Here is a 25352-nt window from a genome sequence, read left to right as displayed (position 1 = left end):
TAAAGAAAAATAATGTACTTTCTACTCCATACATTTTCCCTGACACCCAAATGTACTTGTTACATTTTGAATGCTTAGAGGGACAGGAAAAGTGTCCAATTCACGCTCTTAAAGAGAAAACCTGTGGTCATCCCTACTGCATCTGATCTGGAGGACTCACTAAACACAAATGTTTCATTTGTAAATTAATTCTGAGTGTTGGAGTGTGCCCTTGGTTAACTAAATAAAAAAATAAAAAAAATCATGCTGTCTGGTTTGCTTAATATAAGGAATTTGAAATGATGTATTCTTTTACTTTTGGTATTTAAGTATATTTTAGCAATTACATTTACTTTTGATACTTAAGTATATTTAAAACCAAAGACTTTTAGACTTATACTCAAGTAGTATTTTACTGGGTGACTTTCACTTTTACTTGAGTGGTTTTCTATTACTGTATCTTTACTTTTACTTAAGTATGACAATTGGGTACTTTTTCCACCACTGTTCCCAGGTAATAGTTTGTCAAAGCATCCATCTGTGGAAATAACCTGACCCACAAGAAAGTTGAGCATGCTCCTTTTTATCTAATACAAAAAAACTAAACAAAGTAACTTATTTTGGCTGAGAATTGCACTGAGGATGTAGAAGAGAATAGGATTGTATTGTTCAGCAGAATCACGTGCCCCTGTCAATGAAAACAACAGTAAACATGTCAAGTCCCACACGAATGATGTGGACCAATTGAGATATCACTTGTGACTAACACATGTCAGTTAATTACTATAGCTCCCGCCCTGGGCAAATTAGTGTAATTTTGTAAATGCCGGATCTCTATGGTAAGACGCATTATTCAACCAAGTTTCGTCAAAATCGGCCCAGTGCTGTCAGAGATATCGCGTGTGACTAACGTACAAACGGAGGAATTGAGACAGATCCACAGTCCCCTCCCCGATTTCATCGTGGGGGACAACTAAAGCCATTAATTAAGGGGAAGGGAGAGCGAGGGAAGGGATGGAGGCACACAGTGGTGTTTATAGATTTGTTTGTGGAAAGTATAATTTGTGTGCGTGCGGCAAATCAGTGCACAGCAGAAACACCATCTGTTTCCTCAGAGGCTAGGACTCGAATTTGGTCCAGATCCGCGCGAGACAGCTGCTTATTGCAGGACTGGTGGGCTGTCTCCCGTAGCCTCCCGTAGCTCGTCAACCAGTAGGATTTCTAAATTTAAAAACCACTCTCACCGACTGCGAAAGCGGGAGCCCGAACATGATGATGAGAGAAGATGCGAACTAATATCGTTGAGAGAGTAAAGTATTTTACATGTTTTTATCTGTATCCAATAACTGCTTTAATTTCCGAGAATTGATAACGTTTTACAGGACTGAATTGGATGAGGAGAGCCTATCACAAAACTGCATTAATGTGTTAATGCTCAAATCATCCTGGATGCTTTGAAGGCTGCTACGACTGTGGTCCATTTATCTTCCTGCATCTATGAAGCGCTTGCAACGGCTGAAGACAAACGCAATTAATTGGTTGGTCATTATTTGATATTAAAAATAGGTGAGCCTGCCGCGTTTTTATGTTCATTAATGGGCTATTTGTGTTGAATTGTGGGTTTGATTTTGTCCATTGAGAATGTACTTTGCTGCAGTAACGGACAGTTATACAAAACCTAGTGACATTGTTATATTTAGGATAAAGTCATATGTAACCACACGTGTGATCACGTTGCATTTGTTAAAGTAGGCCTAGGCTATGTATTCAGGCATTTCATATCTTACGTGTTTGTTTGTCATTAGCCAATATAGATACTTATCCGGCAGTTTTATAAATGCATTATAGAAGTCTAGCAAATTATTTGATAGTAAATGAATATGTTTTATATAAAGTAAACCTATACACTTGTGCTGATTCAGATTAACTTTTTGATTCAAGAACTGCCTTTTATTGCTATTTGAGTTCTGAGAATAAATTCCTTATCATAAACTAGCTATCCAAGGTGAATGGATAAGGGATAGCCACCATTAGTTTAGTAGCATCGATTTTCCACAGGTGTCTGGACTCCAAATGTAGCCTATTTCTTTTATATGAGAATACTTATCTCTTGTATCTCACTACAGAGGCCAATATGAAACTAGACAGATTTATTCAGAGACACGGTCCACAAGCGAAATCTATTAGAAAATTTGATTTCCTCATTTTGAAACGCGCTTTACTGTCTACCATCAGGGAGTCCGTATACATTTTGGCCTTGACGAGCTGCCGTTAAAATGGGAGACAACATGTCCAAAAGATTGAAATTAGTGTCGGCTACGGAAGCGGAGATGGAGGAAAGATCTTTTATCAACCCATACCCCGACTGGGACCAAGGAGTCTTCACATCTTCCAATTCAGGAATGGACAGTGACTGTAACGAGCCTTTCGGCGAAAATGGAAAGGTAAGAGCCCTTGTTTAACATTTATTTTCCATAAGTAGTTACCGTATCTGGCTAACTTGTAACGTAGCTGTTATGATTCACTTGCGCATGCCAGAAGCGCATCTTGGACATTCTGAAGAGCTCTAACTCAGACAAAGTGCATGCAGTATTAGACAACTCTAGCCCCATTGTGACTGCTGTTAATGTTGCGACAGTTCGTTTCTGGTATCAGAACAAAATAGTCAGCACATAGTAACTTCTGATTTAGCTGTACTTTAATTAATGCAAACATATGTGTGGTTCGTATATATACGGTCTCGCTGTTTTACCTCGCAGGGCAAAACAGAGAAGAGAGCGACACATCCTATTGTTCTCTCTTTTATACTGACAGAGATAGTTCCCGCTCAATGCTGGCCTGTCCGAGGGAGGAGGAGCGTGGTTTAAACTTGCTCCTCCTGTCGTCGGCGTGTAGGCTGATCCCAGCGTCGTGACGCACTTCCTGTTGCCGGTTGTAGTTCTTCTTGTCTTTAGTTGATTTACTCGCAGTTCATATACTTAATATTGTAGCATAGCTTCCCCAGTATATTATAACGGTTATGCATACAAATAGCCAGTTCAACCCTAACACTGCTATTAGTCAGTAAACACCATATTACTCAGTAATAACAGTCACTCAGACCATTCCTGCACAGAGCCCACACTACTCTGACACATTATTAGCCTTAAGATCCAACGACGTTGAATTGCTTAGAATTCTATGTAGGGCAGAAATGAGCGTTTCGAGAAGGAAAGTTTCCTCTCACGACCTCTACAAGCCAGAATGCTAAATAAAATGTACTTTACAGGTTTGTGTTTTTTGTCTTTTTGCAGGTATGAATGTGAGACAAAATATCCACAGAGTAGTGTTATCAACCAGACCTTCAGTATGCTGGTCTGTATGTCGTTTGCATTTCCGTTTTTTATTTTCAACACGGATGCAATTCCAATCCCAGGTGACAAACCCTTGCAGAATATGCTCGAGTCTAACAGCAAACACTTCCAGCTGATTGCGAGGAAACATGCTTAGGTCGGCTATTGTTTACATATTTTGTGCATCACATGCAATTTGTCAACAGATTGAAAATACAAGCGACAGAATTTACCAGCGCCGCAAAAAGTCGGTTAAACAATCTCCACCTCCTACCACCAAAAGGACCAACAGGCCACAGTATTGTGGACACTGTAGAATAAGTGTAAATATACTTTTATTTAACATTCTGCTTTGTAGCTAGAGACATTTGCATCTTTTTTACAGCGACTTTGTTTAGACAGATGTTTATGGAGTAACCATGGTAACAGTGTGATGGTTTGCCAATGGACAAGTGTGCTGAATCTTGTAATTTATGAGCTGTGACCTGGGTGTCGCGCTGTTCAGAGGCTCTGGTGTTGAAATTGGCGATCGGCTGTCATTGTTTTATTGTGCGCTAATGGTGCTATGGTCCATGCTTCTGTGACATTGTTTACTTGTGCACTGTGTTAATGGCACAACTTCCAGTTTCCACAGGCTCCTTTGGATGTCTTCATTTTACCTGTAGCCGTTTCCAATGTGACAGATGGTAGTGCCATCCCACTTCTCACACCGATGCAGCAAATCCCTGGTCCCGTGGAGGAAAGAGTGGTCTGGAGAAAAGGGCTTTTAGAGACGATCTAGACGATTAGCAAGGCTGGTGTAGGTCGTCTATGGCCCTTATACAGTGATGGATTGAATTGTGACATTGAACTGCAGCTCCCCCTAGGAAAAGTAATTGCATCTAACTGCTAATGAGGCCCTTCGTGTGGATCTGTTTTGGCAGTGGGGTACAATTATGACTCAAGAAACTGTTGTAACGGCCGGCTCCGGACGGTATTGTGGCTAATCATTTAATGCCCTCTCAGCCTTTATACTCATTAGTATCGTGGCAAGGAAACAAAACACAAAGCTCGTTTTACTTTTTAGAAAACAGCCCTAATGTTGGAAACAAAGTTCATTTTGTTTCATACAGTCACATTTATTTATTTTCCAAGCTATAGCACACAATATTTTACATACAGCAGGTTTTTAAAGGACCAAAGAGTTTGATCTGCATCGTGTTTTCATTTTTGCCTTGGAAAAAATATTGGGATACTGGTATCGTCACAGCCTTGAAATCTATGACATAATGGTCATAACACATCATGTAGTCATGTGACCTAGCCTTGGAGACAAATCATTTTGTCATGCAAGACTACAACTCCGTGGCCTTGTGGTTATGTGTCCGCCCTGAGATTGAAAGGTTGGAAGTTCGTTCCCCTGCCGAGTCATACCAAAGACTGTAAAAATGCGACCCGATGCGGCAATGCTTGGCACTCGGGGGTGTACTTGTACATCAAGCTACAGAAACAGGAGAGTGCCTGCTCCTATAAGTTGTGCCGGCTCGCACAAGCCAAGGCTAATTACTTACAAGACAAAAATAGAGGAGACTGTAGGCCATTTGGTCTCCCATCTTTTTGCTATTTTCATTAATACCCAGTGGTTTCCCAAGACATTTTGTGTTATGAGTTGTGACCCTCCCCCTAAAGCCTTTTAGAATTTCCCTCTGGCCCTCTCTGTCCAGCACAATGCTTCTTGCCACGGTCACCCAGTCATAAGCCCCCACAGCCTCAAACCTGCCTGTCTAATGACTTGGCCTTCAGGCTGCTGCTAGCTAGTCTAGAGCCCTGGACTGAATTGAGATCATTCACAAGTGTGACAAGAGATACCAGGGATAATGTCATGCTCAGCAGCTCATGCATTAGATTCATAGAGGTTGAGTCCTCACCTCTCAACCTCGATGCTGTTATGGGGATTGACAAATAGGTTCTGCACTTTGAGTGGATAGCCTGCCCTAATACACTTAGACCTGGCCTGACATCATATCTCTTTTCCTGCTCCTGAGAGGCTTGGCTACTGTAGTCTGGTCCTCAGGCCAACATTTTGTTGGGTTACATCAATCAAACAGAGAGGGAAATATCAGGGGACACGGTAAAAGAGCCAGAGGGATCATCAGTCACCTGTGCAGTTAAAATAAGTTATGTTCTTAACTTAATTCCTGAGTTGGTGTTGTGTGTTTACTCACTGTCAGCAACAGTACCTAGACCCCGGGGGAGAGAAAGGCAGAAGGCTCCATAAAATAACCCAATAAACCAGAATTACACTTCACCCCTCCTCTCTTTAGCTCTCTTAGGCGCTCTCTTTCTCTCACTCACTCACTCTCTTGTCCGGCCCAGGGCTACCTGCAGAGTGGGTCGTGGTTTGGATGAGATTGAGGGGGCAACCAGGGAGCAATGAAAGTTCCCACACAGCCCTAGAGAAACTCATTTTTTATATTGTAATTGAGGTGTTCAGGTCAAGGAACATTTGGTGCCAACATGGCTTCTTTGAAAAATGTATTTCTATAAGGAACAAAACTATAAACGCAACATGTAAAGTGTTGGTCCCATGTTTCATGAGCTGAAATAAAATATCCCAGAAATGTTCCATATGCACAAAATGTTTGTTTCTCTCAATTTTGTGCACACATTTGTTTACACCCCTGTTAGTGAGAATTTCTCCTTTGCCAAGATAATCCAACCACCTGACAGGTGTGGCATATCAAGAAGCTGATTAAACAGCATGATCATTACACATGTGCACATTGTGCTGGGGACAATAAAAGGCCACTCTAAAATGTGCAGTTTTGTCACATAACACAATGCCACAGATGTCTCAAGTTTTGAGGGAGTGTGCAGTTGGCATGCCGACTGCAGGAATGTCCTCCAGAGCTGTTGCCAGAGAATTTAATGTTCATTTCTCTACCATAAGCCGCCTCCAATGTCGTTTTAGAGAATTTGGCAGTGCGTCCAACCGGCCTCACAACCCAGGACCTCCACATCCAGCTTCTTTAACTGTGTGATGGTCTGAGACCAGCCATCCGGACAGCTGATGAAACTGTGGGTTTGCACACCTGAAGAATTTCTGCACAAACTGTCAGAAACCGGCTCAGGGAAGCTCATCTGCATGCTCGTCGTCCTCACCAGGGTCTTGACCTGACTGCAGTTTGGCGTCGTAACCGACTTTACTGGGTAAATGTTCACCTTTTGAGGGCCACTGGAAATCCCAGTTTCAATTGTACCAGGCAGATGGCAGACCGTATGTATGGTGTTGTGTGGGCGAGCGGTTTGCTGATGTCAACGCTGTGAATAGAGTGACTCATGGTGGCAGATATGGTATGGGCAGGCATAAATCCATTTGAATGCACAGCGATAGCGTGACGAGATCAACAGCCTAATCAACTCTGTGCGAAGGAGGTGTGTTGAGCTGCATGAGGCAAATGGTGGTCACACCAGATACTGACTGGTTTTCTGATCCACACCTCTACTTTTCTTTAAGGTATCTGTGACAAACAGATGCGTATCTGAATTCCCAGTCATGTGAAATCTATAGATTAGGGCCTAATGAATTGATGTACATTTCATTTTATGAACTAAAATTTATGAAGTAAAATCTTTAATCGTTGCATATTGAGTTTTTATATTTTAGTTCAGTATATATTATAAACTGAGTTTGATAAATTCAGAAAGAGTAGTTACTAGTTTTTAATGTTAGGCTTTGCATTGAGAAAGGCTGCTGCTAGGAAGCAGGTCTGAAAGGAGGAAAGCACAAAGCAGGAGTTTGTGTGCTATAAAGTGGACGATCATTCAGCGGCCAAACGCGAAGATCTTTAGCCGTGATTTATGACCTAACACCCTCTTACTATCAATCTTTATTCTGGGCAACTTACCTGCCTCCTATAACTCTTTTGGAGAATTTGACAAAATAGGTTCTCCTCAGCTGTATTTTCCCCTTCCCTCCATAAAGTAAACCGATTTGATCCTTCACCTCAAGTGTGGGGATACAGTGCCTTCGGGAAAGTATTCAGACCCCTTGACTTTTTCCAAATTTTATCATGTTACAGCCTTATTCTAAAATTGATTAAAATGTCCCCCCCCCCCCCATCATCAAGCTACGCACAATACCCCCATAATGACAAAGCAAAAATGTTTTTTATACATTTTAGCAAATTTATAAAATAAAAACGGAAATATCATATTTACATAAGTATTCAGACCCTTTATTCTGTACTTTGTTGAAGGACCTTTGGCAGCGATTACAGCCTCGAGTCTTCTTGGGTAAGACGCTACAAGCTTGGCACACCTGTATTTCGGGAGTTTCTCCCATTCTTCTCTGCAGATCCTCTCAAGCTCTGTCAGGTTGGATGGGGAGTGTTGCTGCACAGCTATTTTCAAGTCTCTCCAGGAATGTTTGATTGGGTTCAAGTCCGGGCTCTGGTTGGGCCACTCAAAGACATTCAGAGACTTGTCCCGAAGCCAGTCCTGCATTGTCTTGGCTGTGTGTTTAGATTCGTTGTCTTGTTGGAAGATTAACCTTCACCCCAGTCTGATGAGGTCCTGAGCACTCTGGAGCAGGTTTTCATCAAGGATTTCTCTGTACTTTGCTTCGTTCACCTTTCCTCGTTCCTGACTAGTCTCCCAGTCCCTGCCGCTGAAAAGCATCCCCACAGCATGATGCTGCCACCACCATGCTTCACCGTAGGGATGCTGCCAGGTTTCCTCCAGACGTTGACGCTTGGCATTCAGACCAAAGAGTTCAATCTTGGTTTCAACAGACCAGAGAATCTTGTTTAGACAAACTCCAAGCGGGCTGTCATGTGCCTTTTATTGAGGAGTGGCTTCCGTCTGGCCACTCTACCATAAAGGCCTGATTGGTGGAGTGCTGCAGAGATGGCTGTCCTTCTAGAAGGTTCTCCCATCTCCACAGAGGAACTCTGGAGCTCTGTCAGAGAGACCATTGGGTTCTTGCTCACCTCCCTGACCAAGGCCCTTCTCCCCTGATTGCTCCGTTTGGCCGGGCGGCCAGCTCTAGGAAGAGTCTTGGTGGTTTCAAACTTCTTCCATTTAAGAATGATGGAGGCGACTGTGTTCTTGGGAACCTTCAATGCTGCAGAAATGTTTTGGTACCCTTCCCCAGATCTGTGCCTCGACACAATCCTGTCTCGGAGCTCTATGGACAATTCCTTCAACCTCATGGCTTGGTTTTTGCTCTGACATGCACTGTCAACTGTGGGACCTTTTTATATAGACAGGTGTGTGCCTTTCCAAATCATGTCCGATCAATTGAATTTACCACAGGTGGACTCCAAGTTGTAGAAACATCTCAAGGATGATCAATGGAAACAGGATGCACCTGAGCTCAATTTCGAGTCTCCTAGCAAAGGGTCTGAATACTTATGTAAATAAGGTACCGTTGTTTTTAATACATTTGCAAAAATGACTAACCCAGTTTTTGCTTTGTCATGGGGTATTGTGTGTACATTGATGAGGAGAAAACTTTTAATACATTTTAGAATAAGGCTGTAGTGTAACAAATTGTGGAAAAGGGGAAGGGGTCTGAATAATTTCCTGAATGCTCTGTATTATCTGAATCTAAGCCAAATTGGTGTTAAAGCAGATAGTCATCCACATCACAATATTACTTAGACAATTTCTTCTTACTGTAGGTAGACATTGACGTTCTGGAGGTGAACTATCCATTTTAACAACACGTCAGCTCTCCAGCAGAATACACTGCAGCATGCAATACAGTAGCACTTCTCACAGCCCCCCCCCTCTCGCTCCCTCCTATTGTTATGTTAAACAGTGAATGTTTGTTCCTCTGTTGAGCAATCCCTCTCCATGCCTGGCTGCAGTGGGAATTGTGAACTCCAGCACAATTTTCCTAGTGGTTAGTAGTCAGGCCCGCTGTGCTCCATAAGCCTATGCTTTCAGTAATATGAGCAGGTTCTTTAAATTGATCTCAATTGTTTGTTTTGCATTCCATAGGCCATGTACCCTCTTGTCCTACAGTGTATATTGTTGATGGGAAATTGGTCCCAAGAGAATGGACTGCATATCCATGATCAAACAAAGGGGTTGGCCTTACCCTGTTTATGTGCAGAACGAATCACGAGGCCATGTACAAGGCCTGCATTAGATCAGACAAATGGTACTCTTTGTTAATATGATTGGTTGTTGTCAAAATTAAATCCTCATAGATCCCAGGATTAACCTTACATCAAGGTTGTGTGTCGCTGTCCAAGATGCTTAAACACGGTAGCACTGTGCGTAGCAGCACACACTTAACCCAGGCTTAGTTTAGCCTTCGTTGTGACTCTGTCCATGGTGCTAGCAGAATTAGGCTATATTATGTAATCTTAGGCTACACATACAGTCAGGTTACTCTTGTCTTGGCTGTATATGGTATTGACGCTGAATATAATACAATAGCTAAGGGTGCTGATGGTTCTTGGCTATGTCTGTGGTCTATCTGGCTGTGCGTTAGGTGTGGGCGGTATACCGGGCGTGTATTTGGAAAAAGCCACGGGATGGTTTTTCAATACCTTCAATATCGTCAACTATTTCTTTGACGTTTTTTTTATAAATGTGAATATTTGTAGCTACTTAAGTTATTACCTGCAGTGTACTTAGGAGATAAAGCAGATTGCGTTCTTCATTTCACCTGTCACATTTATTTTAAATTATGCAGTTTCCATCGTTCCCCAGAACAGTTGAGCCAGTCACGTGTTTGTTCGTAAATAGCACAACGGGAGAAAGTGAGCTGGTGAGTCCATAGCATTCTATATCTATCGGCGAGTCTCTGTTGTGCGGTGCACATGAGGGGATGATGTTACTACTAAATGTTTGCCATCAGATATCTTCTAATGGCTTTCTGACAGAAGTCGGGGCTCTGGATGAGTTGCCATCTTTTCCTTGCGCTTCCCCTCCTCCGTTCTTCTCTCCTCCATGTACACATGCTGCTCTTCCTTCAGAAAAGCATGCGTCAACTTAGTTGATTTGCCCAATTTCTCTCGTTCACTTTCGCTTGTAAATGTCCACACTCACCGAAAATGACATTCGGTAGCTACTCGCTATACTTGTTTAACTTTCTGAGCTGGATTTGCCTGCCTTTGCAATTCGTTTTCTGTCAAGATAGAACTGCCAAAGGGGCGGAGTTGCAATCTACTGCAGAGAGAGCCTGCAGAGTTCTGTCATGCTATCCAGGTCTGTGCCCAAACAGTTCGAGCTACTACTTTTAAAAATCCACCTTTTCAGAAATAAGTCTCACTGTTGCCTCTTGTTACAGACCCCCCCCCCCAGCCCCCAGCTGTGCCCTGGACACCATATGTGAATTGATTGTCCCCCATCTATCTTCAGAGTTCGTACTGTTAGATTACCTAAACTGGGATATGCTTAACACCCCGGCCGTCCTACAATCTAAACTAGATGCCCTCAATCTCACACAAATTCTCAAGGAATCTACCAGGTACAACCCTAAATCTGTAAACATGGGCACCCTCATAGATATCATCCTGTCCAATTTACCCTCTAAATACACCTCTGCTGTCTTCAACCAGGATCTCAGCAATCACTGCCTCATTGCCTGCGTCCGTAATGGGTCCGCGGTCAAACGACCACCCCATCACTGTCAAACGATCCCTAAAACACTTCTGCGAGCAGGACTTTCTAATCGACCTGGCCCGGGTATCCTGGAAGGACATTGACCTCATCCCATCAGTAGAGGATGCCTGGTTGTTCTTTAAAAGTGCTTTCCTCACCATATTAAATAAGCATGCCCCATTCAAAAAATGTAGAACTAAGAACAGATATTTTGCCTTGGTTCACTCCAGACTTGACTGCCCTTGACCAACACAAAAACATCCTGTGGCGTACTGCATTCGCATCGAATAGCCCCTGCGATATGCAACTTTTCAGGGAAGTCAGGTACCAATATACACAGTTAGTTAGGAAAGCAAAGGCTAGCTTTTTCAAACAACTTTGCATCCTGTAGCACTAATTCCAAAAGTTTTGGAACACTGTAAAGTCCATGGTGAATAAGAGCACCTCCTCTTCCAGCAGCCCACTGCACTGCAGTTAGGAAACACTGTCACCACCGATTACGGAGAATTTCAATAAGCACCCCGGCCAACAGCTCTGCCCCCCCCCCCTGGTCATCCCCCTCTTCAAAGGGGGGGACACTCTAGACCCAAACTGTTACAGACCTATATCCATCCTGCCCTCCCTGCCTTTCTAAAGTCTTCGAAAGCCAAGTTAACAAACAGATCACCGACCATTTTCAAGCCCACCGTACCTTCTCCACTATGCAATCTGGTTTCCGAGCTGGTCATGGGTGCAACTCAGCCACGCTCAAGGTCCTAAACGATATCATAACCGCTATCGATAAAAAACAATACTGTGCAGCCGTCTTCATCAACCTGGCCAAGGCTTTTGACTCTGTCAATCACCGTATTCTTATCGGCAGACTCAATAGCCTTGGTTTCTCAAATGACTGCCTCGCCTGGTTCACCAACTACTTCTCCGATAGAGTTCCGTGTGTCAAATTGGAAGGCCTGTTGTCCGGACCTCTGGCAGTCTCTATGGGGGTGCCACATGGTTCAATTCTCCGGCCGACTCTTTTCACTGTATATATCAATGATGTCGCTCTTGCTGCTGGTGATTCTCTGATCCACCTCTACGCAGACGACACCATTCTGTATACATCTGGCCCTTCTTTGGACACTGTGTTAACAAACCTCCAAACACGCTTCGATGCCATACAACACTCCTTCCGTGGCCTCCAACTGCTCTTAAATGCTAGTAAAACTAAATGCATGCTCTTCAACCGATTGCTGCCCGCAGCCGCCTGCCCGACTAGCATCACTACTCTGGACGGTTCTGACTTAGAATATGTGGACAACTACAAATACCTACAGTTGAAGTCGGAAGTTTACATACACCTTAGCCAAATACATTTAAACTCAGTTTTTGACAATTCCTGACATTTAATCCTAGTAAAAATTCCCTGTTTTAGGTCAATTAGATCACTATTTTATTTTAAGAATGTGAAATGTCAGAATAATAGTAGAGAGAATGATTTATTTCAGCTTGTATTTCTCTCATCATTTTCCCAGTGGGTCAAAAGTGTACATACACTCAATTAGTATTTGGTAGCATTGCCTTTAAATTGGTCAAACGTTTCGGGTAGCCTTCCACAAGCTTCCCACAATAAGTTGGGTGAATTTTGGCCCATTCCTCCTGACAGAGCTAGTGTAACAGAGTCAGGTTTGTAGGCTCGCACACGCCTTTTCAGTTCTGCCCACAAATTTTCTATAGGATTGAGGTCAGGGCTTTGTGATGGCCACTCAAATACCTTGACTTTGTTGTCCTTAAGCCATTTTGCCACAAGTTTGGAAGTATGCTTGGGGTCATTGTCCATTTGGAAGACCCATTTGCGTCCAAGCTTTAACTTCCTGACTAATGTCTTCAATATATCCGCATAATTTTCCTTTCATGATGCCATCTATTTTGTGAAGTGCACCAGTCCCTCCTGCAGCAAAGCACCCCCACAACATGATGCTGCCACCCCGGTGCTTCACGGTTGGGATGGTGTTCTTCGGCTTGCAAGCCTCCCCCTTTTTCCTCCAAACATAACGATGGTCATTATGGCCAAACAGTTCTATTTTTGTTTCATCAGACCTGAGGACATTTCTCCAAAAAGTACAATCTTTGTCCCCATGTGCAGTTGCAAACTGTAGTCTGGCTTTTTTTATGGTGGTTTTGGAGCAGTGGCTTCTTCCTTGCTGAGCAGCCTTTCAGGTTATGTCAATATAGGACTCGTTTTACTGTGGATATTGATACTTTTGTACCTGTTTCCTCCAGCATGTTCACAAGGTCCTTTGCTGTTGTCCTGGGATTGATTTTCACTTTTCGCACCAAAGAATGTTCATCTCTAGGAGGCAGTACGCGTCGCCTTCCTGAGTGGTATGACGGCTGCATGGTCCCATGGTGTTTATACTTGGGTACTATTGTTTTTACAGATGAACGTGGTACCTTCAGGCGTTTGTAAATTGCTCCCAAGCATGAACCAGACTTGTGGAAGTCTACAATTCTGAGGTCTTGGCTGATTTCTTTTGATTGTCCCATGATGTCAAGCAAAGAGGCACTGAGTTTGAAGGTAGGCCTTGAAATACATCCACAGGTACACCTCCAATTGACTCAAATGATGTCAATTAGCCTATCAGAAGCTTCTAAAGACATGACATAATTTTCTGGAGTTTTCCAAGCTGTTTAAAGGCACAGTCAACTTAGTGTATGTACATTTCTAACCCACTGGTATTGTGATACAGTGAATTATAAATTGAAATAATCTGTCTGTAAACAATTGTTGGAAGAATTACTTGTGTTATGCACAAAGTAGTTGTCCTAACCGACTTGCCAAAACTATAGTTTATTAACAAGAAATTTGTGGAGTGGTTGAAACGAGTTTTAATGACTCCAACCTAAGTGTATGTAAACTTTTGACTTCAACTGTAGGTGTCTGGTTAGACTGTAAACTCTCCTTCCAGACTCACATTAAGCATCTCCAATCCAAAATTAAATCTTGAATCGGCTTCCTATTTCGCAACAACGCCTCCTTCACTCATGCTGCCAAACATACCCTCGTAAAACTGTCTATCCTACCGATCCTTGACTTCGGCGCTGTCCTTTTCAAAATAGCCTCCAACACTCTACTCAGCAAACTGGATGTAGTCGATCGCAGTGCCTTCCGTTTTGTCACCAAAGCCCCATATACTACCCACCACTGTGACCTGTATGCTCTCGTTGGCAGGCCTTCGCTACATATTTGTCGCCAAACCCGCTGGCTCCAGGTCATCTAGAAGTCTTTGCTAGGTAAAGCCCCGCCTTATCTCAGCTCACTGGTCACCATAGCAACACCTACCCGTAGCACGCGCTCCAGCAGTTATATTTCACTGGTCATCCCCCAAAGCGAACCCCTCCTTTTGGCTGCCTTTCCTCCTAGTTTTCTGCTGCCAATGACTGGAACGAATTGCAAAAATCACTGAAGCTGGAGACTTCTATCTCCCTCACTAACTTTAAGCATCAGCTGTCAGAGCAGCTTACCGATCACTGCACCTGTACACAGCCCATCTGTAAATAGACAACCCAACTACCTCATCCCCATTTTGAGATATATTTTTTTGTTGCTCTTTTGCACCCCAATATCTCTACTTGCACATCTATCACTCCAGTGTTAATGCTAAATTGTAATTATTTCGCCACTATGGCCTATTTATTGCCTTACCGCCCTAATCTTACTACATCTGTACACACTGTACATAGATTTTTATATTGTGTTATTTACTGTATGTTTGTTTATCCCATGTGTAACTGTGTTGTTTTTGTCGCACTGCTTTGCTTTATCTTGGCCAGGTTGCAGTTGTAAATGGTAACTTGTTCTCAACTGGCCTACCTGGTTAAATAAAGGTGAAATAAATAACAAACTTTAGAAAAAAGAATCTCGTTAGCATTTAGCTAACAGCGTCTATGTGATGTCGCTATTAGTTTGTGGTAATCTTGTTAGCATTCTGGTAATAGAGGCCCAATGAGCTTTTCTTGCGTTTATGGCGCCACCTTGTGTGCTTTGACTGTCATACCATAAATCCTGATATGAGAGAAGGACGGTATGAAAATCTGGATAACGCCCAAGCCTACTGTGTGTCTGTCTGTCCATTTCTGGCTCAGTCCTCCTGGCTCCTGGGGCTTCTTCAAGGCCTCACCCTCATCCATCTGGCTCTCCCCTATATCCTCTCAGAGATGGAACCATCTTTCACACAGACATGTCTGCTTCTAGAACCAACCCTTTTCCTGCTTCCCCATCTTCTCAAGCTCTGTTGATATCACAGTTTGACCTAGTCGTTGGTGTTGTGGCAGCAGCGGCCTCCAGCCATTTTGATTGAGGTAGTATTGACGCTTGCTTGATGTTTTGTTTTCTCTGCCTCAAGCTTCAGTTCATACAGGATTCCCTTCATTCGGATGTTTAGACCTGGATATCGCTCTTATATTTATCTATTCATCAGTGTTGGGGTTTGGTGCCTCGGGCTCTAAGCTTCTCCCTTTCTTTCATCTCAATATTGACACTTTAGGGTTATTTTTATACTGTGAATCCATTAAAATAATGTTGTCAACTCATTATTTGACATCTAAAATAATGAACAGTAACATAATACGCTTGGTTAAGAGAAAAGCTATTTATTACAGTGTCTTGCACAAAGCCAAGCATGTCAAAGTAACGGCCTACGTGAGGCGTTCGTTAGCATAATACTGATGTTGTTCATGGCCTTGAGTCAAATCTAGCAGACACGCTCTAAATAAACACAGGATAAAGAGTAAATCTAGACTTATCCTGATTTATCAGAATAAACACATTTTATAGGGGCTTAGGCTAGGCTATACGCTAAGCCGAAATTAAATCAATGAAGGCTGAATATGGAGGGAAAGGCAGGATGGCCTACATTGGGTGAAGACTCCTGTGAAATAGCCTACCTCTTGCAAAATAAACTACAATTTCAATTTCACAACAGGATTAGTCCATAATGTTGCATGATCGGTGGTTAGGCTATTAGCTGGCCAAAAGTAGGCTACATGAAAAGTGCAATACTGTTAATTACAGTTGTGCCGGTCCATGTTAAATTAAAATCTCCCTACCATCATATCTACAGTGCCTTCAGAAGCATTCATACCCGTTTACTTATTCCACATTTTTTGTTACAGCTTAAATTCAATATTGATTTTTTTTCCCCCTGACAAATCTACACACAATATCCCATAATGACAAAGTGAAAACATGTTTTTCGAAATTTTAGCAAAACTATTAAATACAGAACATGTATTTTCCAGAGCAACTTACAGTTGGTGCATTCATCTTTATAATAGGTTGTTGAGATTCAAGAGCTTGAGGATGAGTTGACAAGTTGAATCAGGTGTAGATGGATTTCATGGAACGGGGACCGGACCAAATCTAAACCAAACAAGCCAGCAGCATACCAGCCTGCATCCCACTGCTGGCTTTCTTCTGAAGCGAAGTATGGGTTGGTCCTGGTCGGTCCCTTGATAAGAGACCAGATGCTACTGGAAGTGGTGTTGGAGGGCCAGTAGGAAGCACTCTTTCCTCTGGTCTAAAAAAAATATCCCAATGCCCCAGGATAAGTTTACTTGTCACGTGCGCCGAATACAACAGGTGTAGTAGACCTTACAGTGAAATGCTTACTTACAAGCTCTAACCAATAGTGCAAAAAAAGTATTAGGTGAACAATAGGTAAGTAAATTAAAAAAAACTGGCTATATACAGTAGCGAGGCTATAAAAGTAGCAAGGCTACATACAGACATTGGTTAAGTCAGGCTGATTGAGGTAGTATGAATGTGTAGTTAAAGTGACTATGCATACATGATAAACAGAGCGTAGTAGCAGCAGCGTAAAAGAGGGGTTGGGGGTAGAGGTCGACCAATTTATGATTTTTCAACCCCGATACAGATTATTGGAGGACCAAAAAAAGCCGATACCGATTAATCGGCCGACTTTTATATTTCTAATAATGACAATTACAACAATACTGAATGAACACTTATGTTAACTTAATATAATCCATAAATAAAATCAATTTAGTCTCAAATAAATAATGAAACATGTTCAATTTGGTTTAAATAATGCAAAAACAAAGTGTTGTAGAAGAAAGTAAAAGTGCAATATGTGCCATGTTAAAAAGCGTTTAAGTTCCTTGCTCAGAACATATGAAAGCTGGTGGTTCCTTTTTAACATGAGTCTTCAATATTCCCAGGTAAGAAGTTTTTAGGTTGTAATTATTATAGGACTATTTCTCTCTATACCATTTGTATTTCATATACCTTTGACTATTGGATGTTCTAATAGGTACTTTAGTATTGTCAGCCTAATCTCGGGAGTTGATAGGCTTGAAGCACAGCGAAGAGCTGCTGGAAAATGCAGGAAAATGCTTTTTGAATGAATGCTTACGAGCCTGCTGCTGGCTACCACCGCTCAGTCAGACTGCTATATCAAATCATAGACTTAATTATAATATAATAACACACAGAAATACGAGCCGTAGGTCATTAATATGGTCAAATCCAGAAACTATCATTTAGAAAATACGGTGAAATACGGAACCGTTCTGTATTTTATCTAACGGGTGGCATCCCTAAGTGTAATTATTGCTGTTACATTGCACAACCTTGAATGTTATGTCATAATTATGTACAATTCTAGCAAATTAATTACGGTCTTTGTTAGGAAGAAATGGTCTTCACACAGTTCGCAACGAGCCAGGTGCCCCAAACTGCTGCATATACCCTGACTTTGTTTCACAGAACGCAAGAGAAGTGACACAATTTCCCTAGTTAAAAGAAATTCATGTTAGCAGGCAATATTAACTAAATATGCAGGTTTAAAAATATATACTTGTGTATTGATTTTAAGAAAGGCATTGATGTTTATGGTTAGGTAAACATTGGTGCAACGACAGTGCTTTTTTGTGTGAATGCGCTTGATAAATCACCTGTTTGGCGACGGAGGCTGTGATTCAATGATAAATTAACAGGCACCGCATTGATTATATGCAACGCAGGACAAGCTAGATAAACTTGTAATATAATCAACCATGTGTAGTTAACTAGTGATTATGTTAAGATTGATTGTTTTTAGAAGTTTAATGCTAGCTAGCACCTTACCTTGGCTCCTTGCTGCACTCGCATAACAGGTAGTCAGCCTGCCACGTAGTCTCCTCGTGGAGTGCAATATAATCGGCCATAATCGGTGTCCAAAATACCGATTTTTGTTATGAAAACTTGAAATCGTCCATTCCGATTAATCGGTCGACCTCTAGTTGGGGGGGCACACAATGCAAATAGTCCGGGTAGCCATTTGATTACCTGTTCAGGAGTCTTATGGCTTGGGGTAAAAACTGTTGAGAAGCCCCTTTGTCTTAGACTTGGCACTCCGGTACCGCTTGCCATGCAGTAGTCGGGAGAACAGTCTGACTGGGGTGGCTGGGGTCTTTGACAATTTTTAGGGCCTTCCTCTGACACCGCCTGGTGTAGAGGTCCTGGATGGCAGGCAGCTTAGCCCCAGTGATGTACTGGGCCGTACGCACTACCCTCTGTAGTGCCTTGTGGTCAGAGGCTGAGCAATTGCTGTACCAGGCAGTGACGCAACCAGTCAGGATGCTCTCGACGTTGCAGCTGTAGAACCTTTTGAGGATCTCAGGACCCATGCCAAATCTTTTTAGTTTCCTGAGGGGGAATAGGCTTTGTCGTGCCCTCTTCACGACTGTCTTGGTGTGTTTGGACCATTCTACTTTTTTGTTGATGTGGACACCGAGGAACTTGAAGCTCTCAACCTGCTCCACTACAGCCCCGTCAATGAGAATGGGGAAAAAGCCAGTGACTGATGTGGTGTACTCCTCAATGCCATCGGAAGAATCCCGGAACATGTTCCAGTCTGTGATAGCAAAACATTCCTGTAGTTTAGCAAAACATTCCTGTAGTTTAGCATCTGCTTCATTTGACCACTTTTTTATAACCCGAGTCATTTGTGCTTCCTGCTTTCATTTTTGCTTGTCAGCAGGAATCAGGAGGATAGAGTTGTGGTCGGTTTTACCAAATGGAGGGCGAGGGAGAGCTTTGTATGCGTCTCTGTGTATGGAGTACAGGTGATCTAGAATTGTTTTCCCTCTGGCTGCACATTTTAACATGTTGATAGAAATTTGGTAGAACTGATTTAAGTGTCCCTGCATTAAAGTCTCCAGCCACTAGGAGCGCCGCCTCTGGGTGAGTGGTTTTCTGTTTGCTTATTTCCTCATACAGCTGACTGAGTGCGGTCTTAGTGCCGGCATCTGTCTGTGGTGGTAAATAAACAGCCACAAAAAGTATAGCTGAACTCTCTAGGCAAGTAGTGTGGCCTGCAATTTATCACAATATACTCTAGTTCAGGCGAGCAAAATCTAGAGACTGCCTTAGATTTCGTGCACCAGCTGTTTACAAATATGCACAGACCGCCCCCCCCCTCGTCTTACCGGAGTGTGCTGTTCTATCTTGCCGGTGCAGCGTATATCCCGCTAGCTGAATATCCATGTCGTCATTCAGCCACGATTCTGTGAAACATAGGATATTACAGTTTTTGATGTCCCGTTGGTAGGATATTCGTGATCGTACCTCGTCTAATTTATTGTCCAATGATTGCACGTTGGCGAGTAGTATTGACGGTAACAGCAGCTTTCCCAGTCGCCTTCTCCCGGTCCTGACCAGGCATCCGGCTCTTTGTCCTCTGTACCTGCGTCGCTTCCTCTTGCAAATAACGGGGGTGTCGGCCCTGTGGGGTGTTTGGAGAATGTCTTGTGTGTCGTCCTTGTTGTAGAAAAAATCTTTGTCTAATTCGAGGTGAGTGATCGCTGTTCTGATATCCAGAAGCTCTTTTTTGCCGTAAGATACAGTTGCAGAAACATTATGTACAAAATAAGTTACAAATAACGCGAAATAAACCCACATAATAGCACAATTGGTTGGGCGCCCGTAAAACTGCTGCCATTTCTTACGGCGCCATTTTAGTCCCTTTAGTCCCTGTGTAGAGTGCCGTCTTTCGGATGGGACGTTAAACAAGTCTCCTGACTCTCTGTGGTCACTAAAGATCCAATGGCACTTATTGTAAGAGTAGGGGTGTTAACCCTGGTGTCCTGGCTAAATTCCCAATCTGGCCCTCATACGATCATAGCCACCTAATCATGCCCAGCTTCCTACTGGCTTATTCATCCCCCCTCCTCTCCTCTGTAACTATTTCCCCAGGTCGTTGCTGTAAGTGAGAATGTGTTCTCAGTCAACTTACCTGTTTTTTTTTTTTTTTATACAGATGTTTGTTTGGGCCAAATTAAGGCCAGTCCAGATTGGACCAAATCTGAACCAGATGTGGATGAGATTCCCTAAAAACACGCCACTTCAATGCAGCTATGACCTTTTCGTAGCAGGTTAGGAGATCTTACGCAGCATGTCAGAAGAATTTGGTTAAGTTTAGGAAAAGGGTTAGGGTAAGCATAGATACTCTCCTAACCTGCTACAAAAAGTAACTTGCATAGAAGTAGTGTTTTTTTGGGGGGGAGGGGGGAGTCCCATCTGTGGACATTGAAATCAAGGTCGGTCTGGTAGCCATCAACAAGTAAAAAAGGTACGTCTGGGGGGGATTTCTTTCTAAATACTCACTCTGACAATTTATTGAGTACTTTGAGAGTCACAACTTGTATGTGCTTAATGTAAAGCAGCTGTTAATATTCACCCCCTCCACTCTTTAAAGGGAGAATCCATATGTTTTGCATAAACGCAAATAGCCATGTCTATGAATTAATAGCCAGGGCCCAGTTTCTCAATAGCGATGGAACTTATTACAAGTGTTTTAAAGACGCATGCTTTTTACAAAATAACACGTAGGGAGAACTTTCAAGAAGTGAGTCGCTGGAGCATGTGTCGATACTGATTGGACCGAAAGGCAGCGCTGCTCTCGGATCAGCATTTTCCATTTAAAATCTTACCTTAATGTTAGAGCCTGATAACGGATCAGCTCCTAGAGGAAACTTATCACCTATGGTTGTACATATGGAGGCAGCTTGTTCTAATGCTTAGGCTATGCACTAAATCAATTACTTGGCACATCATTGCACACATCATTAGGCCTACACCATGAAATTGAGACTAATTTCGGGTAGCAGCCTAGCTAAATAGAACTCAGTTGAACATGAAATTGATTCCAATATGATTGAAATACAGTACCAGTCAAAGTTCTGACACCTACTCATTCAAGGGCTTTCTTTATTTTTACTATTTTCTACATTGTAGAATATTAGTGAAGACATCAAAACTATGAAATAACACATATGGAATCATGTACTAACTAAAAGTGTTAAATACATTTTTATATTTTATATTCTTCAAAGTAGCCACTCTTTGCCTTGATGACAGCTTTGCACACTTTTGGCATTCTCTCAACCAGCTGCATGAGGAATGCTTTCCAACAGTCTTGAAGGAGTTCCCACGTATGCTGAGCACTTGTTGGCTGCTTTTCCTTCACTCTGCTGTCCAACTCATGCGATCCAACTTATCCCAAACCATCTCAATTCGGTTGAGGTCGAGTGATTGTGGAGGCCATGTCATCTGATGCAGCACTCCATCACTTTCCTTCTTGGTCAAATAGCCTTTACATAGCCTGGAAGTGTGTGTGGGGTCATTGTCCTGTTGAAAAATAAATTATATTCCCACTAAGTGCAAACCATATGGGAAGGCGTATCGCTGCAGAAGCTGTGGTAGCCATGCTGGTTAAGTGTGCCTTGAATTCTAAATGAATCAGACAGTGTCACCAGTAAAGCCCCACCCACACCATCAAACCTCCTCCATGCTTCATGGTGGGAACCACACGTCTTTTCAAAGACAACGCGGTTGGAACCAAAAATCTCTAATTTAGACTCATCAGACCAAAGGACAGATTTCCATCGGTCTAAAGTCCATTGCTCGTGTTTCTTGGCCCAAGCAAGTCTTTTCTTATTATTGGTGTCCTTTAGTAGTGGTTTCTTTGCTTCAATTCGACCATGAAGGCCTGATCCACACAGTCTCCTCTGAACAGTTGATGTTGAGATGTGTCTGTTACTTGAACTCTGAAGCATTTATTTGGGCTGCAATTTCTGAGGCTGGTAACTCTAATGAACTTAGCCAGTTTCATCATAGTGCTTGATGGTTTTTGTGACTGCACTTGAAGAAAATTTCAAAGTTCTTCAAATTTTCCGGATTGACTGACCTTCATGTCTTAAAGTAATGATGGACTGTCATTTCTCTTTGCTTATTTGATCAGTTCTTGCCATAATATGGACTTGGTCTTTTACCAAATAGGGCTATCTTCTGTTTACATATTTACATTTTAGTCATTTAGCAGACGCTCTTATCCAGAGCGACTTACAGTAGTGAATGCATACATTTCATTTTTCATACAATTTTTTTTTTCTTCTTCTTCGTACTTGGCCCCCCGTGGGAATCGAACCCACAACCCTGGCGTTGCAAACACCATGCTCTACCAACTGGGCTACGGGGAAGGCTACCACCCCTACCTTGTCACAACACAACTGATTGGCTCAAAAGCATTAAGAAGGAAAGAAATTCCACAAATTAACTGTTAATTGACATGCATTACAGGTGACTGGAAGCTGGTTGAGAGAATGCCAAGAGTGTGCAAAGCTGTCATCAAGGCAAAGGGTGGCTACTTTGAAGAATCTCAAATTTAAGAGATATTTTGATTGTTTAACTTTTAATTTTTTGCTTACTACATGATTCCATATGTGTTATTTCATAGTTTTGATGTCCTCACTATTATTCTACAATGTAGAAAATAGTAAAAATGTACCTGAGTAGGTGTGTCCAAACTTTTGACTGGTACTGTATATAGGCCTATGTAGACTACTCTATTTTTCTTTTAATCTCCGTTAACCCAGAACAAAAATCTTAAGTAATTTGGTCAGAAATTCATGTACCACTTTGTCTACGTAGTCTGTCTACAAGAGATTGCACTGTTGTAGCCTCTAATGGCATTTGCATTGTGACAGTCCAAGAAAGTCTGTATTGACTTAACTGTCAATGCTGAGCTGTTCTTTTACCGTCTCAAACCAGTGGAGCAGTGAAATTGAAAATGCATTCTGGATATGCATCACAAGAGAATTGCTGAGGTGGCCTATTATAAAAACTTTATTTTTTTTATTTTTTTTTATCGTTCAAAGACACAAGACGACCCGCTAAGGCAGATTGTAGCTCTGGGGTGCTGGATGGAGGCCATCGGAGTTACCCAAGCTGTCACTGTTCTTTTGGCCTGGGAAAGGGAGCTGGTTTGTGTCAGTCTTTTGGTGTTTGTGTGTTGTTTTGTGAATTGAAGGTGTGCTCCTTCGTTCCTTACTTCCAACCAATGGATTGTGTGACTGAGCATATACAGTTGAAGTCGGAAGTTTACATACACCTTAGCCAAATACATTTAAACTCAGTTTTTCACAATTCCTGACATTTAATCCTAGTAACAATTCCCTGTCTTAGGCCAGTTAGGATCACCACTATATTTTAAGAATGTGTAATGTCAGAATGATAGTAGAGATTTATTTCAGCTTTTATTTCTTTCATCACATTCCCAGTGGGTCAGAAGTTTACATACACTCAATTAGTATTTGGTAACATATTGTTTAATTTGGGTCAAACATTTCGGGTAGCCTTCCAAAAGCTTCCCACAATAAGTTGGGTGAATTTTGGCCCATTCCTCCTGACAGAGCTGCTGTAACTGAGTCAGGTTTGTAGGCCTCCTTGCACGCACACGCTTTTTCAGTTCTTGTCACAAAATTTCTATAGGATTGAGGTCAGGGCTTTGTGATGGCCACTCCAATACCTTGACTTTGTTGTCCTTAAGCCGTTTTACCACAACTTTGGAAGTATGCTTGGGGTCATTGTCCATTTGGAAGACCCATTTGCGACCAAGCTTTAACTTCCTGACTGATGTCTTGAGATGTTGCTTCAATATATCCGCATAATATTCCTCCCTCATGATGCCATCTATTTTGTGAAGTGCACCAGTCCCTCCTGCAGCAAAGCACCCCCACAACATGATGCTGCCACCCCCCGTGCTTCACGGTTGGGATGGTGTTCTTCGGCTTGCAAGCGTCCCCCTTTTTCCTCCAAACATAACGATGGTCATCATGGCCAAACAGTTCTATTTTTGTTTCATCAGACCAGAGGACATTTCTCCAAAAAGTACACTCTTTGTCCCCATGTGCAGTTGCAGTCTGGCTTTTTTAATGGCGGTTTTGGAGCAGTGGCTTCTTCCTTGCTGAGCAGCCTTTCAGGTTATGTTGATATAGGACTCGTTTTACTGTGGATATAGAAACTTTTGTACCCGTTTCTTCCTGCATCTTCACAAGGTCCTTTGCTGTTGTTCTGGGATTGATTTTCACTTTTCGCACCAAAGTACGTTCATTTCTAGGAGACAGAACGCGTTTTTTTCCTGAGCGGTATGACTGCTGCGTGGTCCCATGGTGTTTATACTTGCGTACTGTTTGTACAGATGAATGTGGTACCTTCAGGCGTTTGGAAATTGCTCTCAAGGATGAACCAGACTTGTGGAGGTCTACAATGTTTTTTTCTGAGGTCTTGGCTGATTTCTTCTGATTTTCCCATGATGTCAAGCAAAGAGGCACTGAGTTTGAAGGTAGGCCTTGAAATACATCCACAGGTACACCTCGAATTGACTCAAATGATGTCAATTAGCCTATCAGAAGCTTCTAAAGCCATGACATAATTTCCTGGAATTTTCCAAGCTGTTTAAAGGCACAGCCAACTTAGTGTGTCTAAACTTCTGACCCAATGGAATTGTGATACAGTGAAATTATCTGTCTGTAAACAATTGTTGGAAAAATTACTTGCGCCATGCACAAAGTAGATGTCCTAACCGACTTGCCAAAACTATAGTTTGTTAACAAGAAATTTGTGGAGTGGTTGAAAAACTAGTTTTGGTGACTCCAACCTAAGTGTAGGTGAACTTCCGACTTGAACTGTATGTGTAAGTGAGCAGCTGTCTGTGTGCCCAGTCTGTGCACGTCTCCCACCCTAAGCCCCTGTTCAGTAGAGCAGAACAGCGCTGTACGGTGTAAGCCTAGGTGTGTACGTGTGTGCTTTGGTGCACACACATTCTGGCTCAGAGCAGAGGTGTGCGTGTAATCAGCATTCCCACACACACACACACATACAGTCCTGCCACAGAAGATCGTAATCACCATGGGATCTCACTGCTTTGGCTCTTTTGGCTTTGACAAAGCAGAACTGTCTGAACCCAGTCTTCTTATAGGGCTTTATGCCCATCAAACTCAACTCTGGACCTCAGTGTTTTTTCATTGTTCCCCTCTAATCAGGGACTGGTTTTAGACCTGGGACACCAGGTGGGTGCAATTTAATTAGCAGTTAGAACAGAAAAACAGCAGGCTCCAGACCTC

At 42.4% G+C, this 25352-nt stretch overlaps 1 protein-coding gene across 1 annotated transcript in view; it reads left to right on the top strand.

The window, feature by feature from the left end:
- The first annotated feature begins 1243 nt into the window (after positions 1–1243).
- lancl2 (LanC lantibiotic synthetase component C-like 2 (bacterial)) overlaps positions 1244–25352 on the top strand; it is a 66398-nt gene continuing 42289 nt past the window's right edge. The window contains 2 exon segments of the mRNA NM_001139970.1: positions 1244–1545; positions 2215–2423. Of these exon segments, the coding sequence (NP_001133442.1) occupies positions 2256–2423 (168 nt within the window). The 5' untranslated portion in view covers positions 1244–1545; positions 2215–2255.

This window comes from Salmo salar, chromosome ssa29, assembly GCF_905237065.1.
Source record: "Salmo salar chromosome ssa29, Ssal_v3.1, whole genome shotgun sequence".
Lineage (NCBI taxonomy): Eukaryota > Metazoa > Chordata > Actinopteri > Salmoniformes > Salmonidae > Salmo > Salmo salar.
This window is presented reverse-complemented; position numbering and strand designations above follow the sequence as displayed.